This window comes from Macrobrachium rosenbergii, chromosome 11, assembly GCF_040412425.1.
Source record: "Macrobrachium rosenbergii isolate ZJJX-2024 chromosome 11, ASM4041242v1, whole genome shotgun sequence".
Taxonomy (NCBI): domain Eukaryota; kingdom Metazoa; phylum Arthropoda; class Malacostraca; order Decapoda; family Palaemonidae; genus Macrobrachium; species Macrobrachium rosenbergii.
In genome coordinates, this window is record NC_089751.1 from 48,168,554 (window position 1) to 48,191,188 (window position 22,635).

General features: G+C 36.2%; 1 protein-coding gene across 1 annotated transcript in view; it reads right to left on the minus strand.

Moving 5' to 3' along the window:
* The window catches only part of IntS3 (integrator complex subunit 3), a 35,299-nt gene that overhangs the window by 2,118 nt on the left and 10,546 nt on the right, over nt 1-22,635 (minus strand). The window contains exons 6-13 of the mRNA XM_067111873.1: nt 21,555-21,700; nt 21,061-21,292; nt 20,710-20,789; nt 15,667-16,247; nt 11,677-11,826; nt 10,938-11,425; nt 9,522-9,708; nt 4,665-5,142 (exon numbers count right to left, since the gene is read on the minus strand). Coding sequence (XP_066967974.1) covers nt 4,665-5,142; nt 9,522-9,708; nt 10,938-11,425; nt 11,677-11,826; nt 15,667-16,247; nt 20,710-20,789; nt 21,061-21,292; nt 21,555-21,700 — 2,342 coding nt within the window. The remainder of the gene's footprint in view (nt 1-4,664; nt 5,143-9,521; nt 9,709-10,937; nt 11,426-11,676; nt 11,827-15,666; nt 16,248-20,709; nt 20,790-21,060; nt 21,293-21,554; nt 21,701-22,635) is intronic.

A 22,635-nucleotide genomic window follows, 5' to 3' on the forward strand; every position in this document is an offset into this window, starting at 1 on the left:
GATGGAAATGTATTTTCACATCAATGGAACCTAGGCGGTTGGGAAAGCTGCCTCTGCCTACATTCTCAAAGTTTGCAAGGTATATTTTCAAAGTTAACCTAATAGTAATTTTATCAAGTTATGAAAATATAAGCAAAATTCAAGGCCAAATGCATTCAAAGTATGCTGTATGATGACTTCAGCCACTGCCAAGGAAGAAAAAACAGTTTTGCTGTTGTATATTGCAATAAAGCATTAAATGTGTAAAACAAAATTTTGAACGGAAATAACAAATATTCAAGTTGAAAAAGTAAAACAAGCCCTGCCACAGTGTAAAGCAAGTGTTTCAGTAACTTTGAAACATGTTTCATAAACCATATTCTTGTTAATCTTCAGAAAATCTTAAATTACTGAATTAGCACAAGCTGGTATTTCAACTGTACGTATCCATGTGTGTGTAAATACCTGATGAACTACCCAACTGCAGGAATTTATGAAGCAGAGACAGAAGGAATTTTCTTTCATACCTTGCAGAATATATTCATTTTTAGTTTTTATATTAGAACTCCAACAACTTCATAGCTGGCTTTTACTCCTTTAATGTTTTTCAAGGTTCATTTTGCTTTTTTATTTTATTTTCTGCATGGAAGTGTTTTACTTTTTTTTTTTTTGAATCAAGTTAATCTATTAAAATTAAGACAAACCAAAGCAACTGGAAAGGAGCAACATTTGAAAATGTTTAAAGTTGTGAAAAAAAACCAAGAAGGGGAAGGTAAAAGAGGAAATATACACTGTCTCTTGGTTTTCTAATTCAACTTGCTAACTTCACTGCAAAGTTTTAATTCTACAATTTCTGTTGTCACTGCTGCACCCTCTTAGAATATGTTTATGAAAGGGTCAGGAAGGGGACAACAGCCACAGGTTGTTTTCACATAGTTATTATGCAATACTCTGTTACAAATTAAATCAAGATTTTCTTTGAACTCACTACACATACTGGTATTTTAGGTTAGCCTATATATAAGATCACATTCCCAATTAACAAACTTAGGTAACTTTATGCAAATTACCTTAAGTTTGTCAAGCCAAGTTCAACGTTTACTGTTTGTATAGCATTTTTCATAAATTTCGCTAGACATCAGCAATGCATTCCTGTAAGGTAAATTACTACCATTTATATTTAGTATTAACAACTGTTAACAAATAAATATGAAAAAATAAAAGCAATGATGAACTGCTTTTAATATTTCTCATTTACTGCTAGACATACCTGTATTTTACAGCACAGGTACAGTACTATAGGAGAATATGCACTTACACTCTCAAAATTAAAAAAGTTACCATGAGATGTGGAATGAGTAATGCTGGCTGTTGTGTTACTGTGTTAGGCTACGTATGTCATATCATTAAAATCTTTATCTGCTTGGGGAAGCTTGGAACACCCAATGATGTGGATTCTGGGATGTCAGGAAGAGTACACAGTCAATGAGTTCCTTTTGTTGAAACAGGGTCAACGTTTATAAACACTGTGATAATCAGTTGTTTCCTTGTCTATCAAATGCACTGAAATGCTACTGCAAGACAGTAATCTGGTGATCATACAAATGAATATTAAATTGTGGGCCATGAAAGGACCATATTCCATAGTTATGTACAAGGTTTTGAGCGACCTGAAATACTTAAGGAAAATTTTGTAATGCTAACATTACATAATCTTCATATTCTCATTCTTTGTCTTCATATTGGTTTTCCTCACTCAGTGATTTACCAAGATCTAGTAATTAATCCTTTGTTAAAATGTCTTTATGACCGTACATAAGATCTTCCCCCTCCTCATCAATCATACTGACAAAATCCAATGATGACTGCTCCTCTGGCTATCTGAAGAACTTTTATTTTCATATCAATGCCAAGGAAACATAATAATGTACCTAATTCACAACGTCATTCCATAAGGTTTCCAAATGCACGGAAAATTTATGGTTTTATTTCAAATGTCACAGGTTTATGGAGTTGACTGCATGTTAAGGTCAATAAAAATGACCAGGCAGTTATATATAGCCATGACACCTTATTATATCCTCATCAATAGACTAAAACAATGAGGTTGTGTTAGGAGGTAAAAGGTGCAAACTCAAAATCTCCATATTTTAGACTCAGAATGACAAGATGCATTGTCTGTAATATGCAGGGCTGCAGTCCACCCATTCCTCCATCCAAGTATATCTTTACCCTGGAGGGGAAACTGGGGCAAAACCTTTCCTTGAACAAAACAACAGTAACCCACACTTTTGCACTACACTCCCATAATATGGATAAATGGTTCTCCAATAGAATTGTTAGCCTTGTAAATGACATGCAGGGTCACAAAACAACACCAATATTGAGTCCACCTTTCCTTGCCTTGATCACTTTAGCCTGACTTAAGCTTTTGTACGTGTATGTTCTATTCAATATCTTCTTCCACAACACACCAGCTTTGTTGCACTTGAACACTTATTGTGAAAGACATTTCTACTCAATTTCCTCTATTCTGTTAGAAATCTGGCAACGGCATTTGCACTGACAGATATGGATTTACATTACTTGTCCCCATATAGGTATAGGTTCAAAACATTCCAGGCCAGCACGTTGCTGTCCACCCCAACACATTTTTGGCTCATGTCTTCAAGCCACAAATTTAAAGCCTTTTTCATTTTCACTAAACACTTATCCTGTACTACCAACTTTACTTTGACTACTGAAGGGGCAAAAGAAAAAGCAGCACAGTTTTTTTTTTCTACTCCCAATACCACTTACATAGTAACTCATTTTCTTAACCATTATGGAATTTTTCTCTTCAGGCGCTACATTAAGAAATTTGGTCTTCTGGCTCAAGAAAGCATTTACTGGCCTGTCTAGGGCTTGGGAGACTATGAGCATTACTCTTGCATTTTATGGTAAAAATCATATGGGTTGGTGGCAAAGGTAGTGGCCATGAGAAAATTTTTAAATCAAAACTATAAATTTCTGGACTATCCCTACTACAGGATTCAATAGCCTATGGCCATGCGAAAATTAAACCTAGTATGCTGAATATGCAGTCAATGCATGATTAACCCTCTCTAATAAATGAAGATTTACTTATGAGATCATTCCATACTTTTATAAAGCACAATGCTTGATAAATTGGAAAACAAATTTGATGATGTCAACCAACATGATTCACAACAATTATAACCCACAACAATTATAACCCACAATCATTATAACATACAATTTTCAACTACCATACATCACTTACAAGCATAAAACTTGTGGACTTCTGTATGTGTACTAGTAAATATAACAGGTAAACAAATTAATAGTACAAAAGATGTGTTCCAAGCTCAACTATGATAGGGAAATACAAAATATAAAAGTACTGTAATTTGTATTTCTCATAGGTATAAAAACCTTTGCTTTCATAAAGGGAATGCTGTAATCCCAAGGATTATGTGCCTCAGCTTTGTACCGACTAAAAACAAAACAAGCAACTATCAGCTAAGCCTAGGGCCTCCTGCCCTGAACTCTGTTGGCCAACTTTGCCCATGGTGTTCCCAACTGCTATTGGGATTAGCCTAGGCACGTGTGCATAACAGGCTATGCTTTGTGCTGACATAGTGTGCGTTTTTACTTCACCTGCCAAAATCAAACAGTGTAAATTGTAGTTGTAGAGCCTTTTCAAGGTTGTATGGCTTTGTCTCTCTTTTCTGTACTTTTTGTTTGTCAACCATGTGTACGACATGTTTGCACCATTGTTCTTGAGATGGCTACCTTAGATGTGGAGCCCTGGGTTCATCGCTGTGCGGGTAAAGAGGAGAAGACCTGTAAATAAGTTTATGTCTCCTGTGGCAGTTGGTTCACATTCCATCCGCATTTCTTGCAGAGGAAATGAGTGTTTAAGGGACTTCCAGTAATGCACTAGGCTACATGATTTTTGATGGGTACAGTCAGTAAAAAAAACCAAGAGGGAGAGAGAGACAAAGTGTGTGTGTTTTGATTAATTACTCAATTGAGTTCTTTATAAATTTATCTATTTATTTCACCACTTATAGTATGCAATTCTATTTTTTTAATTTTTGAGCGACTGCACGTTCACTCCTGCCACCACCCATTGTACCCTTTTCATATTAAATTTGGCATAGTGGTAAAAAAGTATGGACTTAAAACATTAAGATGCATCTGCTTCTTCCAGTAATTATGGTTCATCACTCTCCCACATTCCATTTTCACTTCCTGCATTATTTTCTGTATGTAAAAAGTAGTCAGGATAGTGAGAATAAAGTACAGTTGAAGGCTGGGACCTCAAAGCCATGTTCTACCTGACTAACTAACTGCTTTTATTTTCTTAGTATTTTTCACCTTTGTAGATACTGTTCAATAAAAATGAAATATTGCTCATTTCTTCTTTCTTTAAACTTCACCTCCATCTAATGACTTTAAGTATTCCTATATAACATAAATAATGCACACAAAAAAAAGAGAGTAGAGAATATCATTACATACTTGATTTTGGAGTCCCAGGGCAAGTACTGAAATCAGGGTGATAATGCCTAAAAATTAATATCAACACTACTTCAAAAATGGCCTTTCACACTTAAAAAAAAGCAGGAATTCAATCAAAATAACATGACGTGGAAGCAATTTCCAATAAATCTACTTACCTCACTACTTTCTTCTTCACTTTCCGACTCCAGTTTTTTGCGACTCTTGGGTTTTCTGCCTCTATTCGACTTGGGCTTTCTCGGCGGTTCTGGCGCTGGCTCCTCCTCTTCTTCCTCTTCTATCAACGCAAACAGATCACTATATTTCTTTTTCTGTATTTCACTGCACTGATTCTGAGCAGTTTGTAAAGCATCTTGCATTGTTTGTAAGGCAAAAAATGTTGTCTGACCACAGGCTGTTCTTAGGTGGTTTAAATGTGAGAGCACTTGGTCTAATGGAACACTACAAGATTTACCAATCTGATTACGTTTTCTTTTGTTCGGAGAAGGCTGGGGTTTGTTATTGACAACGTCATTGATTAATTTAGCCATTTTATCTTCATAACGCTGCACCCAATACTGTAGAATAGTTGCCACTGTAGGGTCTTCCACTCTAAATTCTCTCAATAGCAGCGTTCTTAAGAGAATCTCCGAAGGGCTGCAAAAGGGGGAATAGAATAATGAAAGTGTGACTCAAGGTCATAGCAGTACAAACACCTAATACTATTTTCCTTAAATAAACCCTAACATTTTCCAGTCTGTGTTACACATTAATCAAAACCTAACTAAGCTGATAAGCAGGGTGCATATATTGAAACAACTTAAAGAATCTTTACATGAAACTCCTGAAAAATTATCAGTATGTTGCAATGTTTTCAATGAAATTTTTCAAGTAGTATATTTAATGCTTTTTCCTCAAGCAATTTGCATGAAAAATGTAATATGCTGTAATTTGAGGAAGATGTTACAGAATAGCTAGTCACGCTTCAAAGGTATCATAACTCTTTCATGTTTATAAAAATTTTTTACAAATTATAATGTATTTCATACTAACCTATCAATCATTAATCTAATAGCCTTGCCTCTATGCAACAACTCTCCAGTTGCATCAACTTTTTTTTATCCTGAAAGACAAAGACCTCACTGCACATGGCAAGGCCACCAGCATGATGCTCCCATTGGTACTGACCGTTATTCTTTCATATATATACACCTTAAGAGTGAAAAGCATGGGGAGAGGAGGATGGCATTATGTTATATGATTAATGGGTTAGTATGGAAAAACTATTTAATTTGTAAAAACACTGTTTATTCATAATGAACCCACTGATCACAATTTAAGAGGAAGGATGAAATCCAGAAACTGGAGAACAAATGGAGAGAAAACCAGATGTGCATGGTTCACAAGAGCAGTTTAACTAAATTGTATGAAGTAGTTTCTACTTATTAACAATGGAATGGGAGTTCCACCAATGGGTTCCACTATAGTCACCTCATAAATCAAAGGGCAACACTCACCAGCTACACAAGGTGTGAAAGCAGATGTTTTGAACAGCCTTTAATGCTTACCAATGTGCACCATCAGTAAGAGAGATGAGTCATGAGGAGGAGGATGAGTATAAATGACCCCTACCCTAACCCACCGGTAAAACATGATCCACAACAACAATCAGCGCCAATGAGTACACAGCGATGAATAAGTAACATCCTGAGAATGTGTTATGACACCTTTTGCTGAATTGAGATAGGGAAGACAGTACCATCCTGAAATGCAGCAAGGAGGCAGCAGAAAAGCTGCTGGAGCTAGAACCAATTCAATCTCATAGAAAAACCAATAACTAACATAACCCAATCATCAGCACAGTCAACTTCTCCCTCAGACAATCCAAAAAAGAAAAACTCTCAGCCAGCGGGAGATCCAGTAAAGCTGAAGCAACAATGGTGAAGGCCACAGATACGAGTGAAGCACCAAGATAAGACGGTGTGACAAAAACAGAGACTGATGATGAAGCAGCAGAAGTAGCAGGAGTCTCTCCCAAGGCTAAAAGGGTGATCCTCCAGAGACAGCAATTTTCAAGGAGACTCTACACAGAAGTTAAGATGTAAGAAGCCTTATGCTGCCTGACTGCACAGCATTTGGAGACTGGGAAGGCACAGGAGATGCAAAAGCCTCATCCTTGAATATACAACTTGACGGATGAAGGATCAGAGGCAACTCCCAACAAAGAGCATGATGCTTACAGGCCCTCCTCTGGGCATGATGGAATCACTAGTCAATGGGCCAATACACACAAACACACACACACACTGGGCAATCTTCCTGGGTGAAAACTGCCGCTCTTGACCAGAAGGACATTGAAGGTAAGGGTCTTTATCAAGAGGACATAATGAGCTGAAAACAAACAAACCCATCACATGTTCAATGAGGTATCATTACTCACTGATACACACATACACAGACACAAATAATGCCATAAAGTTGTAAGCATCAAAAGGGAATGAAACATACGATGGTACATCAACTCAACTTAATGGAGAATTGAAAGTTCTGCCCTCCCAGTAAGCGCCAAAATCCATCAGGTAAGAGAGATTTGCATAGAGCCCACTTGATGCCTTGAAGCCAACTTCCATAAATTATTGTGTACAGCAATTCCATACAGAGCAATAAGTAGCCTACCCTAACCAGTATTTTGTAAATGTCATTCAATTAAAACATTAAATTACTTACCATTCAATTTCAGAGATATATCTCCAAACAAACTATTTCTAAAAGTAAGTACAATACAGTACTGTTAAGTACAGCCAACAAAAATGTAGCTGATTGCAGTGGTTTCACCTACTTAAATTTACAGCTCATACAATATAAAAAAAACACCATTTGTATTTACTTTTTTAACCCAAGTTCTCTCTCTCTCTCTCTCTCTCTCTCTCTCTCTCTCTCTCTCTCTCTCTCTCTCTCTCTCTCTCTCTCTCTCTCTCTCTCTCTCTCTCTCTCCATGTAATACATAACACAGTAAAGAAGTATTATATAAAAATATTCTTCACTTTGTGTATATGTTAAGGTAAACTGCTATCTTACTGCTCATCTGCCTGCCTTTCTTAACATGATGAAAACACAGCCGAAAAATATGCAGTAACACTATATTACTGTATTAAATACAATTCTCTACTGCATTACAGAAATGTCATTATAAATACTGTACCAGAGAGAGAGAGAGAGAGAGAGAGAGAGAGAGAGAGAGAGAGAGAGAGAGAGAGAGAGAGAGAGAGAGAGAGAGCATAACTGACCTTGACACTATACACAAATACACAACACACACACTGAAAATATGTTACATTTCTCTATTAAGTACAATACTGCACTGCAGGAAATGCCGATAAAAAGACTGGAACAGAAAGATGGCTTGACAGATGGGGCACCAGAGTACGTGTGATGTTTTTGACCATGAAGCTCATATATGTGGAGCCACGCACAAGTACACACTAATAAATTAATTACAAAAAGCACAAATCTTACTTTGAAGATGACAAAATACAAACATTGCATAAAATACATCAAATATCTATCAAAATATCTTACTGTATTAACTAATGTACAGTGAATTGTCCAATCTTACTAGTGAGGCCCATGTGGTTGTGGTGACCCACGACATCTTAGTTTGAGTCAAAATCACCAAACTCTTAACAGACTGTAATACAGCAAATAGGGTGTTTCAAGATCATGGGATGTGGAAGCAGTAGGCTGAGGCAGCTCCACTTCCTTTAATGACAAGTCTTAGAATTTCAGAGCATGTGCCTGTCCTTTGAAACAGAGAAGCATGACACAATCGCTTAAAAAATTATGCGAGGAACTGTTTTTGAACACTCAATTAACAAATATAGGTACAATATGTATATGCACAAGACTATACTTGAACCAAATAGCTTATATTTCTGAGAACACAATTGCCAGGTGAACAAAATGTGGCACTTTCACTTTTATAAAATCACTTTTGGGCATAAGTTTACGTTTACTCAACCGTAAACTGTAGTAGAACTTTTAACACATGAAAAATAACCACACATACTTTCCGTCCAAAAGTGAAAAACACAAAAGGTCATGCTCATACAAAGAACAGGTTCTTGAAGAGGCAGACAAAAGATACTGAATGACCAACTCGGAACATTCACTGCACTAATCTAGATAGTAAAGTGTCAAGTCATGTGCACTCATTTCATTCTCTGATAAATGTAGCATACATACTGGGTTATTCCATTACGTTAAGAACTATTTTTATTTTTTCTGAACATTCAAGGATCCAGTCAAGAACATTTTAGTAACTCAAGTTATATACTAAAAGAAACATTACAAAACGGTAGATCACAAGATCAAAAGGCTTAAGAAAATTAAGGTGAGGACAGAAACTGGAGAACCAAAGGTAATAACAGCATAGTGACTAGAAAATTATGTACTGAAAGCAAAACTTCAACATATTAACAACTACAGACAAAAAGTAGCATAAAACAAAATCACAAGCAATCCCCAAAAGGAAAATTACTTAAATTCATGGGACAAGAAAAAACATGGGAGATAAGTGTACTCTTGGTAGCATGGATGCTAGTGAAGCAAAATTAAACTCTAGGAAAATAAAATTAAACTATCATAAAACACTTCAAACACCCTTAGGAATTCTAACAATGAAAAGGTTAAAGCTACTGTGAAAATGACTAGTACAACAAATAAAACAAGAAGGATTGCTCTAGGGAAAGCAACACAGAACAAGTGAACAAAGTCTTCCTGCAGAAAAATTGACCGATGGATGCATCCTGAAAGTGGGCTGAACATGGGTAGTGTTTTTTTTTTTTTTTTTTCAAGATCAAACAAATTAGACCAACTGGAGCCACTGCACAGAAATATGGCAATTAACGTTTAATGGATATACTATGAGCAAACAACCATCCAAGGCTACTGCAGTACCATGATGATGTCTATTTAAGGCAATTTTCAATATAAAACCAATAACAATATGATGGCCATGCAGAAACTAACATACTTACGATTCACGACGCAGCATCATGAGAATATTAGAAAGTGCTTCTCCATGTGTATTATTGACTGTAGCCGAATGAGAGGTAAATTTGAGCTTTGGCATCACAGAAAGGCAACAGTCAACAGGTATTTCATGGGCTTTTGCCAGTTGCCATAGAAAAAGTTGTTCCACAGTCTCCCACTGCAAGCTCTTTTCTGTAAAAATAAACAATTATTTAAGACTACTGATACTGTGATCATAATGCTAGGTAAGCCATGAAAAATTATGGCAATGTAACATTGTTAGTATAAGTAGTTCAACAAGGCCACTTCATCCATCTATTCTAGACTCTCCCACAGCTTGCTCAAAGGACTTCCTACATGAGAGGCAACAATTGGACCAATACCAAGTTAGTTAACACCATCATAAGAGGAGACCAAAGAGGACAGATAAAAAGTAAAAGGCACAATGCAATGTAGCAAATGTGAAAGTATACTGCAAAGAACTTTTAGGACTATTTACACTGCAATGTGTATGGCGTACTATATGAGGTACCCACCTACAAGGAAACTAACATCAGTTTGGGATCTGATAGCTTACATCCTTATTCTAAAACGAATAGGCCTACTCACCCTTCTTTGAGTAATCACGTCACTGTATGTGACACTGTAATTCACAATGAGTGACCCAAGAGGAAAAAACTAGACATCAAGAGAAAACTACCACTGTGTGATAGTTACATTCAAATATGTGGGAAGCAGAATTCAAATGTTTTCACTATGTTTTTAAAAAGAGGATGACCAGATTCAAGCGGAAGAAGAAAATAAATGACAGAAGTGCAGACATGGGAATTTGTAGAAAGACTAAGCAAAGTGAATTACCTTGAGTAATGATGCATCAGATGGGCTGACATTCCCTTATTATAGAAAAGGCATGTTACAACCTGACCACTGAACTAAAATTTTCAAGCTTCACATGGTTGGCATGCACAATTTCTCCATGTACTGTACTGCTATGTAAAATTACAATAATTAAACAAAGGGACAATAAATGATGGGAAACTTTTCCATTTAATGAATATAACGAACAAATTTTCTCACTAAATTCATCAAAATAAAGAAAACCTTTTTCGTCATATAACTAACATAAAGAACTTTTCCGTTATCAATGAAAAATGTGCCGTCCTTGGATAAAGAACTAGATCTTATCTACCAAAATCCAAACCTCAAATACGTTTTAAATGTCAACCAAACCCCAACTCATTTAGGTGTCACAAATGGCTACAATGTACTGGTAAACCTTTACATGTAATATAATTCTACTACCTGGAAGCCTCATAGGGACAAACATTTTTATGAAGTATGTAGTGCAAATAAAAAACTAGTTAAAAAAACTCAAAACTGACTTTTTAAGCTTCAGTACATAATTTCTAAAAGATACTCACCTAAAATATTTGCAAATGCACTGTTATCGAACATCTGAAGGGATCCTTGTAAGACCATACACACAAGGTCATGCAGCTGAGTGGAATCTAGTCTTTCAATCACAATTTGCAAAATTTCCGTGTTTCCTCTTGTCTGTTTAGGAAAGCTGTTATATATGTCGGGAATTATCCAACTTAAAACACGACTGTCATTTTCACTACAACACGTTAAGTCTCTTATTATAAAGCCAGCAAAGTCTTTCAATCCAGAAGCTTTACAAAGATCACGATAGGTTAAAAACGTTTTGTCATCTTTTTCATCTTCTTTATCTGCCTTGATTGTTGATGCTTTTAAAAAGTAAAGAAAAATATACCCCACGTGATTATTTATTTTGTGCATCTCCACCAATAGTTGCAACAATGGCTGTCTTCGATGGTCGTCTTCAGGGAGGGTGATCAAGTTGTCGAAAAGAACATACAAAGGCCTTCCTAAACTCTCTTGTATACTCCTGAAATGAGAAAGTATAAATAAGGATTATGATAAAACATTTCCCTTCACAACTCTTACCACAGTAAATACAGACCTGGAAAACCATGAAAAAAAGTAAAGTTCAGTGAAGAGGAGCATAATCCAACTTATTATCATACTTCAGATCTATCTAGAATTTTGAGCTATAAAATACAATTAGCAAATGAGCAACACATGTTACTGTAATTACATAAAAAACCAACATTAAATAAAAAATGAGAGGCCACTTACTCGGATGTGATGTCCTGGGGAAGCAGTGAGGTACCTGGACTCAAATCACTAGCTAAAAGGTGACAAAGGCAAGAGGCTAGATTTAAAGCCTCATCTTGATCAAGGTCTTCACTCAGTATCAAATCACACACCTTTTGCAGAAGATAACATCTGGAAAATGTAACATACATTACAACAAACAGACCTCTGCTGTCAATGAGCATCTGCAGTTCTCACATGGTAACACACCTAGCATTGCTTTTAAGCATCAGCAAATTGCATTCATTCATAACATCCCCAACACACCTCCAATAAAATATTTTAGGTAAACAGACTATTAAAAACTAACCCCAGAGACCTAACAGTTCAAAGAGCTAAACAAATATAGTTCACATTTTTATTATGTACTCCTCACCAAGGTTTTTACCTACCCCATCTCCCTCCCTGGTTTCCATGTTTTCCCATAGTCTTCATCTTCCTGCCTCCTTACCTATTATCATCACATGTCTAACCCATCTCATTCTTTCACATGTCTACTTTCCAGCTTCTGAGCACCATAACCAACTGCTGATTTCTACCGTGCAACGTGATGTCCCCAATAAACACCAGCCATCAATCTCTACACTTTGTGGTTACACCTTTTCAAAACCTCCAGGTCTCATACTGGAGTCATGTGTTTCCTCTACTCGATTATGGAATGCTGTTGTTTAACCAGACTCCAGTAGTCTTTCTACTTCGCCTGGATGATTGTTATTTTTTCTTAACATGGGTGATTGTTATTTTTTCTTATACCTCTCAAAGGTCTTCACAATCTAGTCACCTGCTAAGAAAAATTCAATTTTCTACCTCTTTTAAGGCCTTCCTTCCTAGCATAGCTCTCCTCACTTTCTTTCCCTTTTGGGCACCCAAAATTCCTTACTCCATCTGCAATTTCCATTCTTAAGCATCTTTTACACTATCCATTACAATCCACATAATACTGCATTCACCAACAATGGACACTTTTCCCGCATCGCCCACATAGACACTTTCCCAACTGGCCACTTTCTTCCTTTTTCATCAACTTCCTATTGCTGACACTCAAACTTCCTATTGCTAACACTGAACTTCCTTTCCATTTCCTAGTGTTTGGCTCTGTTCATGATGATTTTCAATCCTTTCCTCCTAATACCACTGATCCACCAGTTAAAACATTTTTAAGATTTCGTCAACAATACGTCATCTGCATACAGTAGCCTCAAGGAGCCTACATACTGCAATTTTTCATGCCAATTTTATCACTATGATGAACAACAACGTACACAGTGCTGAACTTTGCAGAAAAACGACACATACAAAACTTTTCCACTCTAGGTCCTGTATGGTGGTATAATGTTGCATCATCTCTTTCTTATAGTCTTTCAGTATCCTCAGTCATTGTAATGCCCATCTAATTCCTCACCTACTATGTCAAACAGATTAATAAATCAGCTTCTGACAAGCTATTTTTTTGTTAATACCCAAGTTTTTCTTCATCACAATGATTACAAAATGCCCAAATTCATGGCTAAACTGATGGGAGAAAAAACTATGCAAAAATAAAAATTAAGTTGCTAATGGACACTGTATCCAAAGGCCTATTCTGTAAAACAAGAAGTTGGCACTGAATCAGCAAGACAAAGACAATTGCAAAGGCCTAAAACAAATCATGGAAAAAAGGTTCAGGTGTACTCCTGGATCACCTGGGAATTTAGGCACGGTGTGCACGAGACTGAAGATCCCATGGCAAACGCAATAAAGGATAATGACCTTGAACTTTACCTCTCCACTTGAACATCTTGCTTTCCATCTCAAATCAGTCTCTCTCTACATTCCGTAGATGTTATTTTGGATGCTGTTCTAAGAGTTTACAGAGCGTTCCTCCTCCCTACAGCCTTGTAACACTCATCTGGCCACCTCTTTCCAAATTTACTCCCAGGCTTTAGGATTCTCCATTCCTATGTTCCCAGCCTTATACGTTTTCTCTTTTTAAGATGCAACAAGTTTTAACTTCAGGTTAACCTCCACTCTTTATGCACAACCTTTCTTCTTGTTTCCCCTCAGGCCTGGGATGTGTAAGGTATTGGATGTCTGCCCCACTGACCAACGCACTCAAAACATTACACAGAATGGATAAATGATTCCAAGTGTAGCTCACTTTAAAATATTGTCTTGATTAATAAATCTAAACTACCGCTCTACATGTCCCTATTTGTCTGCCATCTGGATTAGGTTAACAAGCAAAAGTAATGTAATATATGTACTGCAATGGGTAAGAATAAGATGAAAAACTGAAATGAGGTCGCTGCATATTTTCTTCTACTCTCATAATGTAACCATAAAGCATAGCTGGTAATCATATTAACAAGCAGCTCTCCATTCTAAAAGGGTTGCACTATATCAGTCAAAATGTTTAAGTTAGTCTGTTAACCTAAAACTTAAAATGCTAACAAAAGTATAAAAAATGCTCAAACCAGTATTTCAACTATATTGCTGAGAAAAACAGTAAAAACATACTGTATTACTGACCTGAAGAGCAACTTAAAACATCTTTTCGTTATATTCCACCCAAAGAAATTTACCAATACAGTAGGAATGAACTTGCATCAATGTGCAGCCAGCTTCGTAAGCATTCTAAGCACTTAACCCTTAATGCCTGAGAGAGTGAAATATCAAAATTTATTACAAGATGGAAGAGGACATTTTGACAAACAAAGCTGACTGGCTAGTGGACTTGTACTGACTCAAGTGTGAAGGGATGCACAAGACCAAAGCTGACGGTGACAAGCTCTTTGGGCTTAAAAAACCTAATATCACCAATTATGTAGATTTTAGTGCCAAATTGCAACTTCTAGTTTTGTTATTAGGCTCATCTACATCAAAAGTTAGCTGAAGAGAATGACTAAACCAAAAAATTTGGGCTACTGAACCAAGTACTAGGCACTTGCTATTCACTAGTCCAAGTTACTGAAAAGCAGGAGCTTGAGTGGTTCGACAACAAGTTAAAGACACCCAGAAAATTGATAAGATGATGTACAAGGATCTAAAGGTGAAAGTGGTAACATTCCCTCAATGCGCCAAGAAGTAATAGGGGTTAGGGAGCAAGATGGAAGAATAAGTGCAGATGGATATAAAGTAAAAGGCTACAAAATGGCTGCAGCTAGCAAAATTGACAATTAGTCTCCAACGTTTTGGCCGTCTCTCTTCCTTCCACAACTTTGTTTGTTCATTCATTTTTATAAATCCTGCCATCCCCCATCTCTCATTCAAACTTCAGTTGTAACAAAACAATGACATCCAGCAGTAGCAAAACTTATGCCTAACTTCGAGACCAACCCATTTACACAGTTCTGCCATCAACAAAATGAAAGCATGCACACAGGGGACGAACACATTTGTGCATACAAAAAGTGACTCCTGAAACTTTCACATGGGGAATAAAAACAATGCCCAGAAGCAAATATTTGAAGAGAAAAAAATTATTGTGCATCTATGCTATGTCCTGCCCAGAGAAAGTTGCCCTTAGCATTCTATACTGAAGTGCCATTACTCCTCATTATTAAAATCTACATGACACTCTTGTTTGCCCGCTAATATAATTGACTGTTCTCTGTAAATTTTTGGCTCTAAAGCACCATGGGTTTTGTGCTGTTTATGTATACTGTATATAGCTGCACACTTGCAGACTTTGAAGTTGGTGGTGGTGATCAAGTCAAAACATTTTATAAGGCAAATAAAATTCCAAACATAACCACTGAAAAAGAAATCACTAAAAGAAACTTAATTCTCCTTCTCATAAACACATCATCAATTTAACATTACTGTACACAGAACTGTGGAGCACTTTACTTAAAAAAAAAAAAAAAAAAAGTAAAAATTCACAAAATGGAAAAAAACACATACAAGATATCACTTCTGTTTTCTTACCACATCTCACTTCCATCTTAGAAACTCTACAACCTTCTTTTAAGAAAAAAGAGAGAAGCTTCCTACCTTTGCTGTGTGTCCGTTTCATTTTGCAAATCTATTATAATATTTCTCATGTCTGTTTCAAGAAACTCCAAGTGTTTACTCAAGTCCACTTTTTCCTCTTGCCCTACACTGGTTAACACTTTTTTCACATCCCCCACCGGTAATGTGCTAGTCAATGGTGTCTCTTCTACTTTAGTAGGCACAGGAACCGAAACCTTTGGAGCTGGGACATCCTCCTCTTCATCACTAAACATGGCATCCCCATCATCTTCACTATGATTATTACTATTTACAACACTCTCAGTGACTGATGGTGTGGTGAAATCTAACCCAGTTTCAGCCATCAAGTCCATCCTAGTGACTGAAGTAGTGTTTGACACCGATGACACAAAATCTTCGGGTTTAATGTCTGTGACAGTAGATGACGAGCAGAATTCTGGGAATGTGTCTCTTATTAGTTTTCTTAACTCCACATCCATGCGAGGGTTATCAAAAAGGGGTTCTAATGCCTGAATAACCCGTTTTTCAAGGATTTGCCGGAGAGAATTATGTACACCAGCACGTATTTTGTCAGCAAGAGGTGGGTGAAAATGTGGAATTATCTGTGCAGGAAAAACTAAAAATTAATAACAGTACACAGCAGAAATACTCAACTCTAAATCTACACTATTATTTCATAAATTCCAAGACATTTTATGGTACCCAATGTTACCACTGACAAACTATCAGCAACGAAAGAAGATTGTTGGATATGAATCTAAAATATATTTGTTACTGTGTAGTGTTTCGTACATAAACATCTGCTCAGCACCTTTGGCAACTAGGCCAATAGTTGCTACAATAATCTATTTGCATAGAATTTTCAATACAATAATAAGCTTGAACCATATGCATGAGATAAACTTCAAATAAAAACTGGAAAATTCATGTAAGTATAAAATCTTATCAATAACAACTGGTAGCACAGAACTGTTACATAGATTTCTACTCCTTAAGCCCTTTTCAAGTTTTAGCTTTTCCATTCCAATTTTTTAGTTACTACCCTTACAGATATTTGCAAGATATAAGATATAACAAACAAACCATGTTAAGAAGCAGATCAAATAATTTCTTGTGGACACTAGAAAGACAGCTGAACACATAAAAAGGTTAACTGGCTCCAGAAGCAACATCAAGGATCAGTGATGAGTTCTTTGATGATTATCATAGTTAAGAAATATGCTACAAAGTTCTCAAGGAAACAGGGCCTCTTGGACACAGTGGTCCAAACAGAATCTGGGAAAGGTGGTAGAAATGTCTAAAGGTGGAACAGTGGAATGGCAACAAGAGGATGGAAAACCCATGTATGCAAAACAATGCTTATGGTGAATGGAAAGAAACCAAAGTTAAAAGTACAATCAGGTGCTGCTGTAGAATAAGTGTTGGAACTTTACTGTTCTGTGTACCAAATATAACAGATAGCATTACATGATATGCCCAGAATTAAATGAACTGGGATTTATGATACCCATAATACATTACAAGAGGAGAAAAAAAAAGCTGAGGACCCACTTGTGATAGATGGGCAGGTCTTAGGCCTAGAGCATATGTTACCTTAGGGGACAAACAGTTAGTCAGAATGATAGTAGATATGGTAGCAGCATAATGAGGACCTGTATAAGAACCAATAAAATCATAGAAGAGAGGATAGCTGAACACCTAGACCTGATTGGAGTTCAAGAAGAAACAGTTGGGGCCATAACAATGGACTGAAACCATTTCACATCTAACCCCACAAAGGGAAAAATGTTGACAAAAACATTTATGATGACGATGACGATGACTGTCAAAAGTAAGCAGCAATTCTTTACAAATAGCTGGAAAGCCACTCATTGATAAGCTCATCAGAATATTCAAAAACATGAAAAAGAAAACAAAACCTACACCTTTCAATACACAAAACAAAAAGATTCTTCTGGCACCTTTAGAAGAGAAAAATTCACCTAGGAAAGGAATAACAGCATCAAGAAGATCAATGCTTTTTGATGGCATCAATTACATAACTGGTTCCATTTTGCTTAGACAGAGGCTGTTGGCTGAATTAGTTCTGCAAGTCTCAGATACTATCTTGGCTGTTTATGCTGAAATTCTTCATCTTTTGGGGCCCTGCTGGGTAACCTCCATGCCTGTAAATCCAATGTTCTCAGGTTCAACGTAACTGACGAAAAACAAGGCTCTCAAAATAATTTATTACCCCTTGTGAAGTCTCCTTGGGATGCTCAACAATATGATTGGAAATCAGTCTTTCTGTAGACACAGACAAGCCACTAGCATCACTGACAGCTCACAAGAGCTTGAACTTGCTTTAAAGTAAGGAAGGTTAAGCTCAATTTGAAAATGGCTTGAACTTAACCTTCCTTAACTTAGAAACCTGTTTTCTACACAGCTAGGTCTAATTAAGCAGGACAGCAGACTTGTCTGTACTTGAGGCTAATTGCAGAGATCCTTATGGGTATGTCCCATAACTACAATTAGAGAACCTTGCAAATGTTAGCAAGTAATAAACACTCAAAGGGTAGGCTGTGTCTCTGGCTGAGAGTGTTTATGATCATACTGTGCCTTCCTTGAATACACCTTGGGATGGTTTCCACATTGTTGGCTTCTTTCTGCCCACATAAAACTTACAACCACAAAGTTACGAGGGCCTTCTGATCTTATGCCTCCTTAGCTCCTCAAAATATTATTGCGGTCTTGCCTCTCACATGTTAAATGAAACCTTGACAAACCCCTAAAAGAGTTCTCAATTAAAAATTCACATGCTACTCCTTGTCCCTGATATCAGCATAATGCAAGTTCTGGCTTGGTCCTAAGGATAAGCTGCCATTCTATCTGACACTGCGTTCACAGCCCTTAACATTTGTGTGACTATGGTACTAAAACAAAGTATATACAGTATATACTTGTGTAACGAATGATTTTGCGCATCGTGCAACCCCCAAAATTTTCACCCTTAAAAAATTATTTTGTCATGTACCTTGTGTATCATGCGAGTTTCTTTTTTGGGAGACCAAATTACAATACATTAACCCCTTTTCCTCCATCTGTTTATCCCATCTTCTAGTTACATAAGTTAAAAGAGTAAAAGAAAATGATAGAAGTACCATTAGTAACGTTACAATCGCTGCCTAAAGTACAGCCATAAACGATCTAATGAGAAACAACTGTTTTGCTATGAACAACCGAATCAGATAACAGCAGCTGTTTTGCCTGCATTTCAATCATCGTATGATAGTAAAAAATTACCATAGTTATGTTACAAATGACGTTAAATAGAACATGAATGATGTACTTTTATTCGCTATGGAGAAAAGATCGGCAAGGGAATATACTGCTAAATTTTAGCTGCAAGTTGTAACTGACGCTGAGAAAACAATGTTCAAGCTGCTAATGGCTATAAATTATCAAGCAACGGCAACATGGGCAAAACTCGACCGTAAATAAAATTGGAAAGAAAAGTATTTTAATTAACACTATTGGGCATGAAAGAACACACTTTACTGTAGTTTTCACGCTAAGAGATAAATACGTAAAGCTCATATTATGATGAAATCAAATGAAAATAGCAAAAAGAATCTGTCGATTATTTTACAAAAAAAAAAACATGCCCAACACCATCTACTAACAAAAAAAAAAAAAAGGAAACTAAATTTAGGTCACAAGACGTATTTAAGTCATATTTCAACTTACAAACACTACATATAAAAAAAAATAACCTTTTCCCACATAAATAAAGTATCTAGAGATTCATTTACCCTAACTAGAAGCAAAAAAATCGCTTTGAATTGAGTTAAATGCAGCGAAATAAGCTTACCTCGTAATCGCCCTCAGCTGATTTCCAAACCAAAACACTAATTTCTATGTTTGTATTTTATAATACAATAGAAATATGAGAATACATGCAATATTACTGGATACAGTGAAGTAAAGTATAACTTTTTAAAGGATCCATGGAAAATGCATATTCATTATGTTTGTATTTTATAATACGATACTAATTACGTGAATATTACATACGCTAATTTTATCTCTCACGTATGACGTGACCCCCTTAAAATTAACTTCAAAAATTAAGTCTTCAAAAGTTGCTCGATATGCAAGTATATACGGTAGGTATCACTTGAAATGGTTCACACAGTTCTCTATCACAAAGGGAGCAGCAACAATGAAAGCACCGGCACAAGCCAGACCAAGAAGTAATGGGCATATTCTCGATAAACAAGACAAAACATCACCCAAAGATGCACCAGGTTAAGAGACTGAAGGTGGAGTAAGGAAGCTAACACAGCAGATATCCACAGAAGCACACCAAGAACTTATTTTGTAATGCTTCCTGCTCTTCTTGTGCCAGTAGAAACAAAAGACAAAAGTGTTTAGTATGCTCAAAAACCACCAATGTAGGCTACCTGTATGTAATGGGTTTGTGGGGAAACCAAATTTAACAATACACAAGAGTAGGACAGGTAGGACAATTTTCTTGAGTCCCATTACAGGCCTCAAACCAGGTATGTAGAAATACTGCAAGCAAACATATCATGCCATACCAAGATGATGATAATGGGCTGATAATACCTAAATACCATGTGCACACCATATCACAATAACTCTACCATGTATTTAGAAAACTGAAGCATAATATGAAGGTATCAATAGAATATTTACCTAATCCACTGTCAAAGTGTTGCTGGACAGCATTCAATTACTACTTTAACCTGCAGCTTCTCATCCTCACCTATTTTAATTCAATCTAGAGCTCTCTTCCATGCTTAGAGCAGGTACCTGGTGTTGTCAGAACAATTTTTCCAAGATTTTACCTACTGATGTTTGCTCATTAGGAATGATTGTTGGAAGGGATGTGAGCTATAAATCCTCAATCTTCATGCTGTTTAGCACATGTTAGGAGGCATATTCCTAGAGTACCTGTTTTGATGCATCGTGATTTGTTACCCAATTTGTTGCTCAGGTCAACAGAGGCATAATGGATGAGTGACAGAGAGAAAACACAACAATTTTCAAGTAATATCTTACCCTGCAAATGAAGTCGAGAAGAGAGGTAGTAAGAACAGGATGAGGCCGCATGGAATGGTACATAACTAAAATGCCCGGTTCTGCAATGCAACAGATAAGCAATTATGTAAGAACAAAATTCAGTTAAAAAAAATCTTTATTTTTCTTATTCACTAAAGTAAGTTTTCTTATAGAGGTATTCACTCCCAAACCCAATCCTGCATCCTTGTAACTGTACCATTAACATCAGAAAAATATGTCTCATGTACAAACCAAACTTAACACACAAAACAACAAAACATATAGCTGACATTAGAAAATACATGCTGAAGCCATAATACTAAAGTTTAAAACCTTCACATTAAAACTAACCAATATTCATGATGTTGTCGGTTTCAGTGTTGTACACAAGCCAGTCATAAAACAGAGCCAATTTACAATTGGCAGTGGCAACTGGAGACGTACACGAGGAGAGAAGCCAGCCTATCACAGCCCAGCGTGGAATAATATCTGAGCACAATACTTCATTGGTTGGGTGGATACAACCAATGATGAATCGGATGAGATCACACCGCAACGTCTGACTTTCAGGGGTGTTCAGGTACTAAAAGATAAAGAAAAGTATGCTTTATAACTTTCTGTGCCTAGTCAAATAGACAGTGGAATGTAAACACTTACATATATGTGTCAGTTCCTTATAAAAAAATATACTGATGAACAGAAATAAAAATATGAATTACTGTACCCTACATATTCGTAAATTACCAATTCTGGAAAGAAGGGAACAATACAAACCCTGAATACCATTTTTTAAATACAAAAACCACCAACTGGGACACATCATTCAAATAACAAAATGCACTTACCTGTTTCTGGAACCATTCTTGATATCTTTTCTGCATTCCAAACTTTACATCTGTACATAAAAAGACCATTTTCTTCTCCATTTCTGGTGTCAACCTCACCACGAAAAATCGACGAGATGTCCGCATTTGTAGAAGTTGAAGAACACCTGCAAACAAATTAAGACTTATCAGTAACTCTACTGGTGTTCCTCCAAATGAGTTAGTGTTCCTCCAAATTATCTAAGAATGCACTGATAATTCTTGGTACCTAAGAATAGGGCATTCAACCAGCTCGGTACAGTAAACTTCAATGTTTGTAAAATATAAAATATTATAAAATTAAGCTTATTGGACCTAATTTTAAAATGTACGTAATCTATGGCGATAGATGATGAAACATGTTAAAATATCTATGTTTTATGCGCTTATAACTTCCTAAAATATATTCAGTGTGCTACTGCATGGATTTATCGTGACTAAACACACCACTTTCAGATGGTTTGTGTTTGGGGGAGTATACTGTAAATAAATTTTACTCAATTTCAAATTATAATTCAAACAAAACTCTACTAACATGCCATTTAATCATTGATAAAAAACCAGTAAATTAATGAAGTCAAGAATTTAAGAGTCAACTATGCCCAATCAATTCATGCCAATGCATACAATGGGAGAGAATCCTGGAACTCAAGTTACACTAACTTTTAGAGCTTGGTACATTTACACTATTTTCAACACACAAAATTCATCAAAAAAGTTGGCTATGATTTACACTTATAAAAGTAAGTCCATTTAAGCTTTTAACATATGATATGATAAAAGGGTATAACACATCATATATATATATATACTTTAAAATCAATAATAGGAAATAAATATAAAATCAATAATAGAAAAGACATAAGGCATTGGCGCAATGTAATAGTGAATCACGAACACAGACGAAATGAATATACTACTATCATAGAAACCACATATGTTACATTTGGTTTAATAACATGTCATGTTTTTCACAGAATATCTTCAGTAAATTAACATATACAAGTTTTAAAAATACCCGTTCCATAAGGTTTTGTTCCTAACTACAGTTTCTCACCAGTTG